The 12819-nt window shown below is 46.8% G+C and overlaps 1 protein-coding gene across 14 annotated transcripts in view; it reads left to right on the top strand.

The window, feature by feature from the left end:
- The first annotated feature begins 2725 nt into the window (after positions 1–2725).
- Positions 2726–12819, top strand: part of MAP2K5 (mitogen-activated protein kinase kinase 5) — a 166816-nt gene continuing 156722 nt past the window's right edge. For all 14 annotated transcript variants that reach the window (XR_014493556.1, XR_014493557.1, XR_014493558.1 and 11 more), the window contains exons 1-2: positions 2726–2941; positions 10096–10144. Coding sequence is in view for 8 of the 14 variants with exons in the window: in XM_083371584.1 (XP_083227710.1) it covers positions 2801–2941; positions 10096–10144 (190 nt within the window). In the remaining 6 variants the exon portion in view is untranslated. The remainder of the gene's footprint in view (positions 2942–10095; positions 10145–12819) is intronic.

The following is a 12819-nucleotide window of genomic DNA, read 5'->3' on the forward strand; positions in this document are numbered from 1 at the left end:
ACGGAGGGAGGTTGACGCCAGCTGCAGGTGCTGCCGTAGGTAATCTGGACCCATGCCATGTAGGGCTTTGTAGGTCATTACCAGCACCTTGAATCTCACCCGGAGGGCAAACGGCAGCCAATGCAGCTCGCGGAGCAAAGGTGTAACATGGGAGTATCGGGAGACTCCCAACACAACTCGCGCGGCTGCATTCTGCACCAGTTGGAGCCTCCGAGTGGTCTTCAAGGGCAGCCCCATGTAGAGAGCATTACAGTAGTCCAAACGAGAGGTCACGAGCGCATGAGTGACTGTACGCAAGGCATCCCGGTCTAGATAGGGCCGCAACTGGCGCACCAGGCGAACTTGGGCAAAGGCAACCCCTAGTCACAGCTCCTATATGATCTTCTAAAGAGAGCTGTGGGTCTAGGAGGACCCCCAAGTTGCGCGCCCTATCTACAGTGGGCAATAGCTCACTCCCCATAGCAAGAGATGGAGTAATCTGAATTTCCCGGGATGCTGGCACGAACAGGGTTGAGCCGAAGCCTCTTCCTCCCCATCCAGACCCGGACCGCCTCCAGGCAACGGGAGATCACGTCGAGGGCATCACTGGGGTGGTTTGGGGTTGAAATGAAAAGCTGGGTATCATCAGTGTACTGATGATACCCAACTCCAAAACCACAAATGATCTCACCCAGAGGCTTCATATAAATGTTGAACAGGAGAGGCGAGAGGACCGATCCCTGGGGAACTCCACAAATGAGAGGCCTCAAGGTCGACCTCTGCCCCCCTGCCAACACCGACTGCGAACGTCCCAGAAGGTAGGAGGAGAACCACTGAAAAACTGTGCCTCCCATTCCCAACTCCCTGAGACGCCGTAGCAGGATACCATGGTCGATGGTATCGAAAGCCGCTGAGAGGTCTAATAGGACTAGGACAGAGGAACAACCCCTGTCCTGAGCCCGCCAGAGATCATTCACCAGTGCGACCAATGCCGTCTCCGTGCTGTACCCAGGCCTGAAACCCGATTGGTACGGGTCCAGATAATCGGCTTCCTCCAAGAACAAAGGGAGCTGATGCGCCACCACACTCTCAACAACCTTTGCAAGAAAGCGAAGGTTGGAGACCGGACGAAAGTTGTTTAATATTGCTGGGTCCAAGGCAGGCTTCTTGAGGAGGGGTCTCACCACCGCCTCCTTCAAGGCGGCGGGAAAACTACCCTCACTCAAGGAAGCAGTTATCATAAGATCTCATAAACGACCTTAGTCGCAACCGGTCGGATTCAGATCGGCTGGACCTCCAAAATATTTTGTGTTGTAATCTATGTTTGCATTATAGTATTTAGTTTTCATATTTTTATATCTTATTTTTACACACATACCCAGGTTCACTGTGAGGGAGATAGGCACTTTCTAAATGAGATGGATGGATGGATAGTAGATAGATCTGTGGACCGGCACCAGGCCGTGGCATACCAGCAACTGGGCCGTGCAAACAACTGAAGCCCCATTTACTGGATGCAGGCAGTGCATGAAACCAGGCCCCTTTTGGTCCGTGGAAAATTCATTCTCCACAGAACCGGTCCCTGGTGCCAAAAAGGTTGGGAGCCTCTGATATAGAAGATAGTCAACCTTGAGCGGGTGAGAATTGAACCACTGGCAGTCGGCAAAATTAGCCTGCAATACTGCATTCTCTCCCCAGCACCACCAGGGCTCTTAAAGATGGACGGATGACAGAGACGGCGCTGCCAGTTCCAAGGCATATGCCCCAGCTTAACTGGCATTGATAGCCCCACCCGAACGCAAAGGTATGCCTTTTGAGAAGGATGCAGAATGTGGGAGGGGCAGCACGGGCGCCGTCTATGCCCCGCCGCCCCAGGCCAGGCCTTCCTAAGCCTTTGGGGCCAAGCTGGGTCTTGGGCTAACGCTGAGGGGTCAGAATCCCACAGATTGGGTAAAAAAACTGGTCCAGCCGGGTGGCCCTTCAGTTCACTTTCTGGGTTGGCTTTCAAATGGACGTGCTTCTCTTTTCCCAGCACTGAATCCTTCTTGGCCAAATGTTTATTTTATTTATTAATTAAATTAGTATGCTGCTGATTATTTACCTGTTTATTAAATTTCTATGCCACCCATTTCTGAAAAGAAGCTCTTGTGTTATGTTTGTTTAGGAAACGCCATTCTTGTGCCACGGCATCCGCAGAACATGAGCCACGATGGCAACCGGCAACCCCTGTAATTATTCTTCTCGGAATATTCACAATTTTTGTCTCCCCCACGCACCTCGTACCAACACATCTTATCCTATGTTCTATGCAGCTAGTCCTCGACTTACTACGACAACAACTGAGCCCAAAATTTCTATTGTTAAGTGAGTTTGGCTCCATTTTACAACCTTTCTTGGCAGTTATTGAGTAAATCACCACAGTTGTTAAGTTGGCAACACAGTTGCCCCCGTTGACTTGGCTTCTTAGAAGGTCGCAAAAGAGGCTCAAATGACCCCTCCCAGGACCCCGCAACCCTCACAAATGGAAATCAGTTACCAAGTCATTTATCACGTGACCACCACGGGGAGGCTGCAATGGTCGTAAGTGCCATTGCAATTTCCAGAGCGAGAGAAGGAAGGCGGGGGGGGCTCTTCCTGGATTCCGGGGGCGCGGCGTTCCGCGAGGGCGGGAGGGAGGGAGGGGGCGGGGCGGCGCGCGGGGGCGGGGCGGGGCGGCGCGCGGGGGCGGGGCGGGGCGGCGCGCGGGGGCGGGGCCTGCGGCCCGAGCCCTTCCGGCCTGGCGCGGCCTAGTCCCGCGGAGAGCGCCCGCCGCCGCCCGGGGATGCTCCTGCTGGCCCTGGGCGACCCCGGGATGGAGCCGGCCCGGCCCGCGCTGGTCATCCGCATCCGCATCCCGGACGGCGGCGGCGCCGTGGACTGGACGGTGCACCCCGCGCCGCAGCTGCTCTTCCGCGACGTGCTGGTGAGGGGGGGCGCGGGGGGGGCGGGGGCGGGCCCCCTCCGGCCTTGGGGCCGGGCCCGCCTGCCTCTGCCGGGGCCCCGTTGCTGGAAGAGAGCCCCTGCCTGCCCCGGAGCCCTCGCCTTGCTTCGAGGCGCCTCCCTTCCGGAACGGGGCCCGAGTCGTTCTCTGAAATCCCCCGGATCTCGGCCGCAGATGGCCCTCCCGTCGCGAGTGGAAAGATTACGGCGGGAACCGATGGGAACCAGAATAGTAAGAGTTGGAAGGGACCTTGGAGGCCATCTAGTCCAACCCCCTGCTGCATCCTATGTCATTTCAGACCAGTGGCCATCCACTCTTTCCAGTGGTTGTACGAAAAAAGGGTTTGATGGCGGTTAGGAAATCTGCAGAATGTTGATCTGTCAATTGCAAAAGGCCCCACCCGGCTTGGATTCCCACGTGTGCCGGTAACATCCTGGGTTAGTGTGAATAAGCAGGCGCAGGACTGGTGGCTGTGACCTTGCATCCTTGTGAACAAACAATAATAATATCCTGCACATGGCTTGAATTTTGTTTATGTATATCTACTTATTTAAAAGGTTTATATAGCCACCTATTGTAAGGGTTAGGGTGGGTTAACTCTGGGCACCTGTCAGCAATAATGAAACAATGAAGGTGCAAAAAGAAAAAATAAACCAAGATCCCCCAAAGCCCCCAGGAACCTCAATCATCTCCTAGGATGCTCCAACAGCCTTCCTTGGGGAGAAGTGTTCTACAGCGGGGGTCGTCCCCAACCCCCGGGACATGACCCATTACTGGGCCTTGAGCCCTTTGGAACTGGGCCGTGGAAGTGGCTGGGGAGCACATGCATACGTGCACCTCCACTTGCGCAAGCAGCAGGCAAGCATGGGCGCACACACGCTCCATTTGCAAATGGAGCTGCATGGGCAACACCTCTCGTGTGGAACCATCTCCTCTTCACCTTCCCTCCCCCTTCCCCGCCCGTCAGCAAAGCCGGAAAGGTTGTAGGTCTCTGTTCTATGGGGCAAGAGCAGCCATAGAAAAGGGCCCCTTCTGAGGTCTCACTGATGTCCAAATTCCAGGGAGGCGACCTGGAGAACGTCTGCCCTATGCAGTCTGGTGGGATGGGCAGACTCCCTCAGGGACATTAGCATTAAGCCACATCTCCAGGACTTCTAATGCATCCGGGGCTGCATTCGGGGTTCAGGAGGAGTGAGCAGAAGATTTGGCTCTTTCAGGGGTTGAACTTCAACCTGCTTTAATCGGGTTTCAGGTTTTTATCCCATTTATGTTCCTTTCTCTTTTGCCCCTTTTTCAAGGCAGCCTTGACACATGCACAAAATTGGCTGTGCACGTCACTCCCAAGCATGGGTTCTCAGTAATAGATGTCAGAGCCCTGCAGAGGTCTTGGAAGGATTCGTTTAAAATCATTGACCACTGGTCAGGCAGATTGGGTTTATGGGCAGGGATGTCCAAAACATGGCGGTCATCATATTAGCTCTTCTGCATTAGTGATCAGCTTCAGCTAGTAAATCAGGACATGAACATATCCGAGGAGTAAATTGCTCCATGCACCCATGTACACTATTATGTGTGTGTGGGTACACACTTACAAGAGTGAGTGTTGCCCCTAGTAAACGATTTTTGTTGGTCAGTATCTTGAATCACATGTCAAACAAGTGGCCCATTTGGGATTTATATATTAGAACAACATATTTTATGTGGCATCCGAACCCAAATGTTACATGCATGTCTCTGAATAAAACAGTATATTTGGGAATTGCATATGTAGATCTGATTTGGAGTAAATTGTATGAATGATCCAGAAATATGATTTGTATTTATTTTATTTATTTTATTTTATTTTAATTCCATTTATATCCCGCCCTTCTCCGAAGACTCAGGGCGGCTTACAAGCTTAACAATAGCCTTCATTCTATGTATATGCCTGCTTATTAGGGCTTTCACACACATACCCCCAAGCAGCATTATTACAAAGTCAGCTTATTGCCCCCAACAATCTGGGTCCTCATTTTACCTACCTCGGAAGGATGGAAGGCTGAGTCAACCTTGAGCCTGGTGGGACTCGAACCTGCACTAATTGCAGGCAGCTGGTGTTACTTAAGTTATTTCCTTTTATTTCTGCTGTTACTGTTTTTAATTTTGTTATATATGGTCTTATGATTGTCCTGTAATTTGTGTTGTGATTTGGTTTTATGGCAAACCAGTGAAGTATAAAACTACAAGAGACTTACGTTGGGACCTGGATGGTTCCTTTGAAACCTTTCACTGGCCTTTGGTACATTAGCCTTGGCATCTTCAGGAGCACCAGCATGTGTTGGGGTTTGTGACTTGTGTTGCAGTGGTTCTGTTCTTTTCTTTCACATGAAGAGACTGGGAGAAGAGATCTTGTTATCTGTGGGACCACCTTCTCCCACTGGAATCAGCCTGATCAGTTCAAAACTATTAATGGGGTCCCACCTTAGGAAGAGGAGACAGACTGAGACTTGATGGCACCATTTTTGGTGGCTGACTGTGCTGCTTCTTTAGAACTGATTCCTGGGCTCCCCCCCCCCCCGTTGAAAACAAAGTAGTTCTGGGGGCATTGGTTCCTTTATTCCATTTATACATAGAAGTTTATGTATGCTGTACACTAAATCAATAAATACACATATCTTGGCTTAGTCTGTGTTGCCTTTTCTCTTTAACTGTAAGTTACTTTGGGTTCTTTAACTCCATTTGTTTAGTAATAAAATTAGAAGCGTATAATAGGGATTAGCTGTTCCTTAATATGGTTCGGCTATACCTTCATCCTCCACTTTAAAATAAAAAGAGGTTTACATTCAATAATAATAAATTTTTCAACAAAGCTATAGAATTAGATTATTCTCTACTGATTCTTTAAAGCAGTGAAATTCTAGAATTCCTCAGCCAGCATGGTTGGCTGCGGAATTCTGGGAGTTGAAGTCCACCCACCTTAAAGTTCTTGAGGTTGAGAAACACTGCTTTCACATGCTTGCTTGGCTCTGTCCTTAACACTTGGAATCATCAAAGACAGGATTGTTTCAGGGGGGGGCTGGTTAAAAAAGTACTCATTCAGTAGGAGAAATGAAACACCTGATGGGTTATTTATTTATTTATTATTAGACTTATATACCGCCCTTCTCCCGTAGGACTCAGGGCGGTTCACAAGGTTTTTAAAAACAATATAGCAGATTACAAAAAATTAAAAACAATTAAAATGATTACATTAACCTTGAAATAAAAACCCCAATTAAAATACAATTGAAACCCCAGTTAATACTCTCAGTCCAGGCCAGAAAGCTCAAAGAGCCAGGTCTTCAGGTCCCGGCGGAATGAAGCTCTACAGGCCGCTGGTTCCAAAGGGCCGGCACACCCACAGAGAAGGCCCTCCCCCTGGGTATGTGTTGTTTGTCAACAGTTAAATTCTTTGCAATGGAGCAAAAATGTATAGTCAAATGTTTTGGAGTTGTTCTAAGATAATTTCCAGGCCTTCCTCTTTTATAGTGTACATACTTGTTGAAACCAGATTTTCAGCCATCTCTGATAAATAAATGAATATAAGAAAGCGTATGATACATTTGTTGATGTGGCAATGCATTTTGTAATAGAAATAAGATTGAATTATGGACTGTTTTGTATTGATGTAGAATGGACAGTTGATTATTGAATACGATAAGATGGAATGAGAAAACATGTATACAGGTAGTCCTCGATTTAATGACCAACATTGAGACCAAAATTTCTGTTGCTAAATGAGACATTTGTTAAGTGCCCTATTTTACAACCTTTCCTGGCACAGTTGTTAAGTGAACCACTGCAGTTGTTAAGTTAGTACGGTAACATGGTTGTTAAGTGAATCTGGCTTCCCCATTGACTTTGCTTGTCAGAAAGTTGCAAAAGCGGATCACGTGACCCCGGGACGCTGTGACCGTCATAAATACGAGTACATTGCCAAACATCTGAATTTTGATCACATGACTCAAAGATGCTGCAACAACAGTCGAAAGTGTGAAAAATGGTCATAGGTGACTTTTTTCAGTGCTGTTATAACTTTGAATGGTCACTAAATGAACTGTTGTAAGTTGAGGACCACCTGTAGCTAGAATGATTAGACAGTTGTTTAGTAGGCAGCAAGACAACGACGTGTGATTTCCCCCCTTGGTTACTTAACATATTTATGGCTAAATGCATCAGGGATCGTTGCGGTGGTGTTAGCCATGTTGGCTGTGGGTGTGAAAGTGAGTCTGAGAATGCCTTGCTGGCCAAGACCCTGCATGTGAGATTGTAGGCTTTACAGTGTAGGAAGAGGGCGCCTGAGAAACCGAGGCAGCTGTGTTTGAGAAGGAAAATGAAATGATTACTTGCAGGTCATAGATACTGCCAATGTTGAAAGCTGAGAGCAGGTAGGTGAAGTTTTGTATCTGGACGGAAGGATTACTAAAGAGAAGGAAATAGTCGGGAGAAATTTTAAGACAGTCAAGTGCTGCTAAGAACATAATGGAACAACTATTTGTCAAAAGGGCTGCAAGAAACAAGTGTTTGTCAAAAGGGCTGTGTCTGAGGGTGCGCTTGTGGAAGTGAGAATTGGGTGTCAGGAGAACCATAAAAAGGAGTCGGAAAGGGCTGGGGATGATGGGCTACATCAGGCCTGTAAAACAAGTAGTGACTGTGAAGAACAAATAGGCCTTGAATTAATGTGGATTACGTGTAAAAGTGGGCAGTCCAAACTGAAGGGGTTTGATATACCAAGAGAAGAAGTAAAGGTCAAAACAAATATATGAAAGAAAGACTAGTGAAAGAAAGGAAAGAAGAAAGTTGTTGCAGGGAAATGAACAAGATTCTGAAAAAGTGAAATTCAAGAGCCAAAGTAGGTTCCTGAGTAGTGTACAGAACTGATAATTTGCAAAGCTGGACAGCTGTGGAGAGGGGTAATGAACAGAATCGAGGTGAACCAGAATTAGTTATATTCTTTTCTCTTTCGTTGCCTGTTCTCATTTTTTTCTACAATTAGGGTAACACTGAATGAAAGAAAGGGAAGAATATGCATACATATATGTGTTCTGAAATTGTTACTTCTATTACACATATCTACACATTTTCACCTATTACTGGCTTAACATGATAAAATGAGCATACGTGGCGAGCTGAAGGTGCTTCCCTCCGTGGCCATTTCAGGTTCATATTGTCAGAGGAATAACGCCGTTGTCAGAACCCATTTCTTTGGGGGGGGGGGCGCTTCCTTTCCTTTTCCTCTATGGGTTCTGCCAAACTCCAGGGGGGGGCCTTTGGGGGGATGGTATGGGTATTGGCCTTTCACTTAGCTGCTTCAATGTCGCTTCCTCTATCTGCTTGCTCTTTGAACTATTTTCCCCTTGATGCCAACCTGGGGTGAGAGAGGAATGTGCCTCCGGCCCATCCGCCTTATCTCTTAGGATGGAAGGAGAGGAGTGAAGACCCAACAACGTTTTCACAGCCTTGGGAACCGAGCCTTATCAGTCCCGTTCCCACAGATGACTTAACACTTGGGGATTGGCCCGTTCGAACTGACCAGGTGGACTGTTGGGGTGGGGTTTGCTAGCTGCTCCTTTAACCTATTGGTTCACGTGGGAAACCCTCAGATCCTGCCTTCGATGCCTGCTGTCAACTTCTAATGGGATGAATCTGCTTCAAGAATTCTGCTTTCTTGGGATGAGGTTTTGAAGTGGGTCCTTACAGCCATATTGGGTTATTCATTAAAACCATTTCCAGCTTATTTCCTTGTTGAAATTAACTTCAGATTGACAATACAGGAAGTCCTCAACTTAAACCACAGTTGGAACTAGAATTTCCATTGCTGAGCAAATGGGTTGTTAAGTGAGTCACATCCGACTATATAATCTTTTTGGGTCATGGTTGTTAAGTGGATCATTGCAGTTGTTAAGGGAATCGCATGGTTGTTTAGCGAATCCAGCTTCCCCCATTGACTTTGCTTGTTGGAAGCTACTTGGGAAGGTCACAGATGGCAATCAGGGTGCTGCAACCATCATAAATACATACACCCACATTTTGATCATTGTAACCATGGGGATTTTTTCAATGCCCTTGTATCTTTGAACAGTCTCTGAATGGTTATAAGTCAAGGACAGATTGTTGGGGGCAATTAAGCTGACTTTGTAATAATGCCGCTTGGGGTGTGTGTGAAAGCCCTAATAAGCAGGCATATACATAGAATGAAGGCTACTGCTAAGCTTGTAAGCCGCCCTGAGTCTTCGGAGAAGGGCGGGATATAAATGGAATTAAAATAAAAAAATACTGGACCTTTAATATTGTATTGGAGTGTTGTTAGATTATGCATGTGTGCAAGCATGCATGTATGCATGCATGCATGCATGTATGTATGTAAGAAATCTGTATGCTGCCCATCTCACTGAGAAAGCAACCATTGTTCGGATGGTTTTTCAAAGGGTGCCCCATTTCTGGAAGGCATTTGGCATCTGCAAACTTGACTAAATGCAGAAGAGCAAGGGACATTGGAGTAGTAGAGCACTCAGCCTCAGCAACTTTAAGATGTATGGACCTCAGCTCCCAGGATTCCGAGGTCCACCCGGTTGAGGAACACTGGAGTAGAAAGTGCTGTTGGAGAGGCAGAGCTCAGTGAATAGAAAAGACCGTAGAGTTTTCCTTCTTTCCCTCTTACTTTAGAGCTGTGGCCCTGATTGGTGGATTTCAACTCCCAGAATTCCTGAGCCGGTATGGCTGGCTCAGGAATTCTGGGAGTTGAAGTCCACAAATCATAATAGGGCCATAGTTCCCCAGGCCTGCTTTAGAGACGAGAGTTTATGAAAAAGACTGGAGTTTTCACAGCCAGCAGTCGCCTACGTCAGGTGGAAACTGCACGATAGGCAAATAAACTGAGTTTGCAAACACCCCACTGAGAGCTGCTGCTCTACATCAGCCGAGTAACAACTCTGGGTGGTAAAGAGAGGCATTTTTCAATCCTACACAAGGATCTCTTCCAAGTATGAAATATGTGTGGCTTCACTTCTGCTTTCAGCAGCCGGAGTTAACATGCTAGGAAAAGCTGAATATTAATTATTCTGTAAAAAGTCTTCCATTACGAGTATAACTAACGGCCTTCATTTTTAATGTTACAGGACGTAATCAGTCAGGTTCTTCCTGATGCAACGACAACAGCTTTTGAATGTGAGTATTGTTTGCCAGAGAGATGGGCGGGTGGGGGGCAGCTTATATTTGCATCATTTATTTAAAACAGTGACAACTACATCTTGTTTATGTTCAGATATCTTACAGTTAAATATTTATACACAGATGCAAATTTAATGATAAACCTTAGCTAAGTAATATTTTATTATTTAATCACATCTTGAGAGCACATATTTCTACCATAGAGCTTTAATTACCATCCTGACCTTACTGTGCTCTTTGGACGCACTGCAATTATATTGCTCAAATTAAACGTAAAATATAAAGTACCTGGAGGCTTTGTGTGCTGAGATTTTAATTTTCAGATTTGTAGGATTAAAAGCAGAAATCGGTTAGATGGTCTTTGCGGGAATCAGGCTTTTGTGTATACGACACTAAATTGGTGATGGACGCGATACCTTCTCAGGAGATGGGGAAGCCATCGCTGTCTCCATGGCAGAAGGTTGGAGGGCAGCTCAAGGCTCGGATTGTTTATCCCTGGGCTTTCCTGGTCTTCAGGCCCTTGAAGATGTCTGCAGCTCAGCAACTGGGAGTGTTAAGAACAGACCTCTCCATTTTTATTATGCGGGAACTGGCCTATGAATGTAGGCTGTATCGCTATTATCCTTCTCATCTTTCTTGTCTTCTCATGTTTTCTACTATCTTCTTCTGTTGGTATCTTATGAGTTATCCCTTGTTGTTTGTATCTTGTGATCAACGATTTTAATTATGATTTATGATCTGTGACCTATCACTTTGTATGTACACTGAGAGCTCATGCACCAGAGACAAATTCACTTGACCAATAAAGAATTCTGTTCTATTTAAGACCACCCCTGGAATACTTCAACCAATTTTGGTCGCCATACTACAAAAAAGATGTTGAAACTTTGGAGAAAATTCAGAGAAGAACAACTAAGAATATCAAAGGCCTGGAGACTAAAACATATGAAGGAGCATTGCAGGAATTGGGTTTGGCTAGTCTAAAGAAAAGAAATAGGGGAGACATGATGGCAATCTTCCAGTATCTCCACAAGGAAGAGGGGGGGTCACGTTATTCTCCAAAGCACCAAAGGGCAGAACAGGAAACAATGGATGGAAACTGATCAAAGAGATAAGCAACCTGGAATTAAGGAGAAACTTCCTGACAGTGAGGGCAATGAACCAGTGGAACAGCTGGCCTCCAGAAATGGTGGGTGCTCCAACACTGGAGATTTTTAAGAAGAGACTAGACAGTCACTTGTCTGAAAAGGTATAGGTTCTCCTACTTGAGCCGGGGGCTGGACTAGAAGACCTCCAAGTCTCTTCAAGCTTCTAGTCTAGTCTAGTCTAGTCCAGTCCAGTCCAATACATTCCCCATCCCCATCCCTGTTCCATTCTATTATTTCGTAATCCTCTCCTCTCTTCCCCTCCCCTCCCCTCTGCTCTTACAAAATCTTCTTCATCATCATCATCTTCCTAGCTGCTCTACTGTGTCATTGCTGACATGGTCAAGAGAAGCAGCTAACGACCAAAGGAGCAGATGCACCTTCATGGCATGTAAAAAGCCCTCAATGCATTTGGTGCTTGGCCAGCACTCAGCGCCATATAAAACTACGCCATATAAAACACTGTTTTATACACCTTTGATTTTAGATAGACTGTCTTATGAGATCATCATACAAAAACATTGTCTATAATAGGACCATTTTGGCACCCCTCCCCGAATTGGGGGCTATAGAGTTCAAGGTGGCTGGGCTCAAACCTCTCCACACCAGTCAGAGCATCGATTGCAGTCCGGGGACGCCCTTGGCAGGACCTGCCTTCAAGAAATGTGGGTCTCGTGGCTTCTCTCTCAACACCGGCTGCTGCGCTTTCCGGGTCTTGAATTAGCCTGTCATTTCGCATCAGCGTGACATTGTTTCTCCTGCCACTTAAGTGCATCAAAAATATGTTAATGTGTATTGATGCTGTTGGTTTCTAGGTTATCTTCTCCCTAATGAAAGCCTGAAATTTCCCCGGCTTAAGTATCTTCTCAGCTACTTGATGGCTTTCTTGGAGGCAGTTAATTGCTATCCACAGCGGCTTCCTCTCCCGTTTGCTTAGTTATTGCTATCTCCGGTGTGTCTTCTGTGGCTGCCTCTACCTGGGGCTGTATTCTCCGTTGCCATCGGACCTTGTTGTACGCCATGTTGCTACAAATAAAACAACTAACGACATATGGCTCGTTATGGTCCTTTTATCCCAAACCGTTTTGCGCCTGCCCGGCACACGGCGTCTTTTGCAAAAAATTGCTGTGGAATATTTGGTTGCCATCTGCTGCCTTCTATTTGGTGCCTTGCGAGGAGGAGGTGACACTAGCAAAATCTAGGCTTTGTTTAGTTCTACTTTTGCTTCCCTAATGGACTGGAAGATGGTGTTGTTTGCGCTCTAGGCGAGGCGAGGAGCTGCCGAGCCCCCTTTCAACCTTTGTCTTCTGCAGAATCGCTTGATCGGGGCTCCGGTGTTCCTCCCGGCAGGACGGGTGAGCAGCCTCCCTACTTTGTCAGAGAAATACAGTGCCTGAAAGAGCCTCTTCCCCCCCCCCAGACAACAGACGATGCTCCTCTCTCTTAGGGAGCCGTGGTGTCTTTTCCCCCGCCTGCTTTGTCCCCAAATGTGCGCACTGTAAGAGCAGGGAAGACACTTCAGTTCAC

This window comes from Vipera ursinii, assembly GCF_947247035.1.
Source record: "Vipera ursinii genome assembly, chromosome: 11".
Taxonomy (NCBI): Eukaryota; Metazoa; Chordata; class Lepidosauria; order Squamata; family Viperidae; genus Vipera; species Vipera ursinii.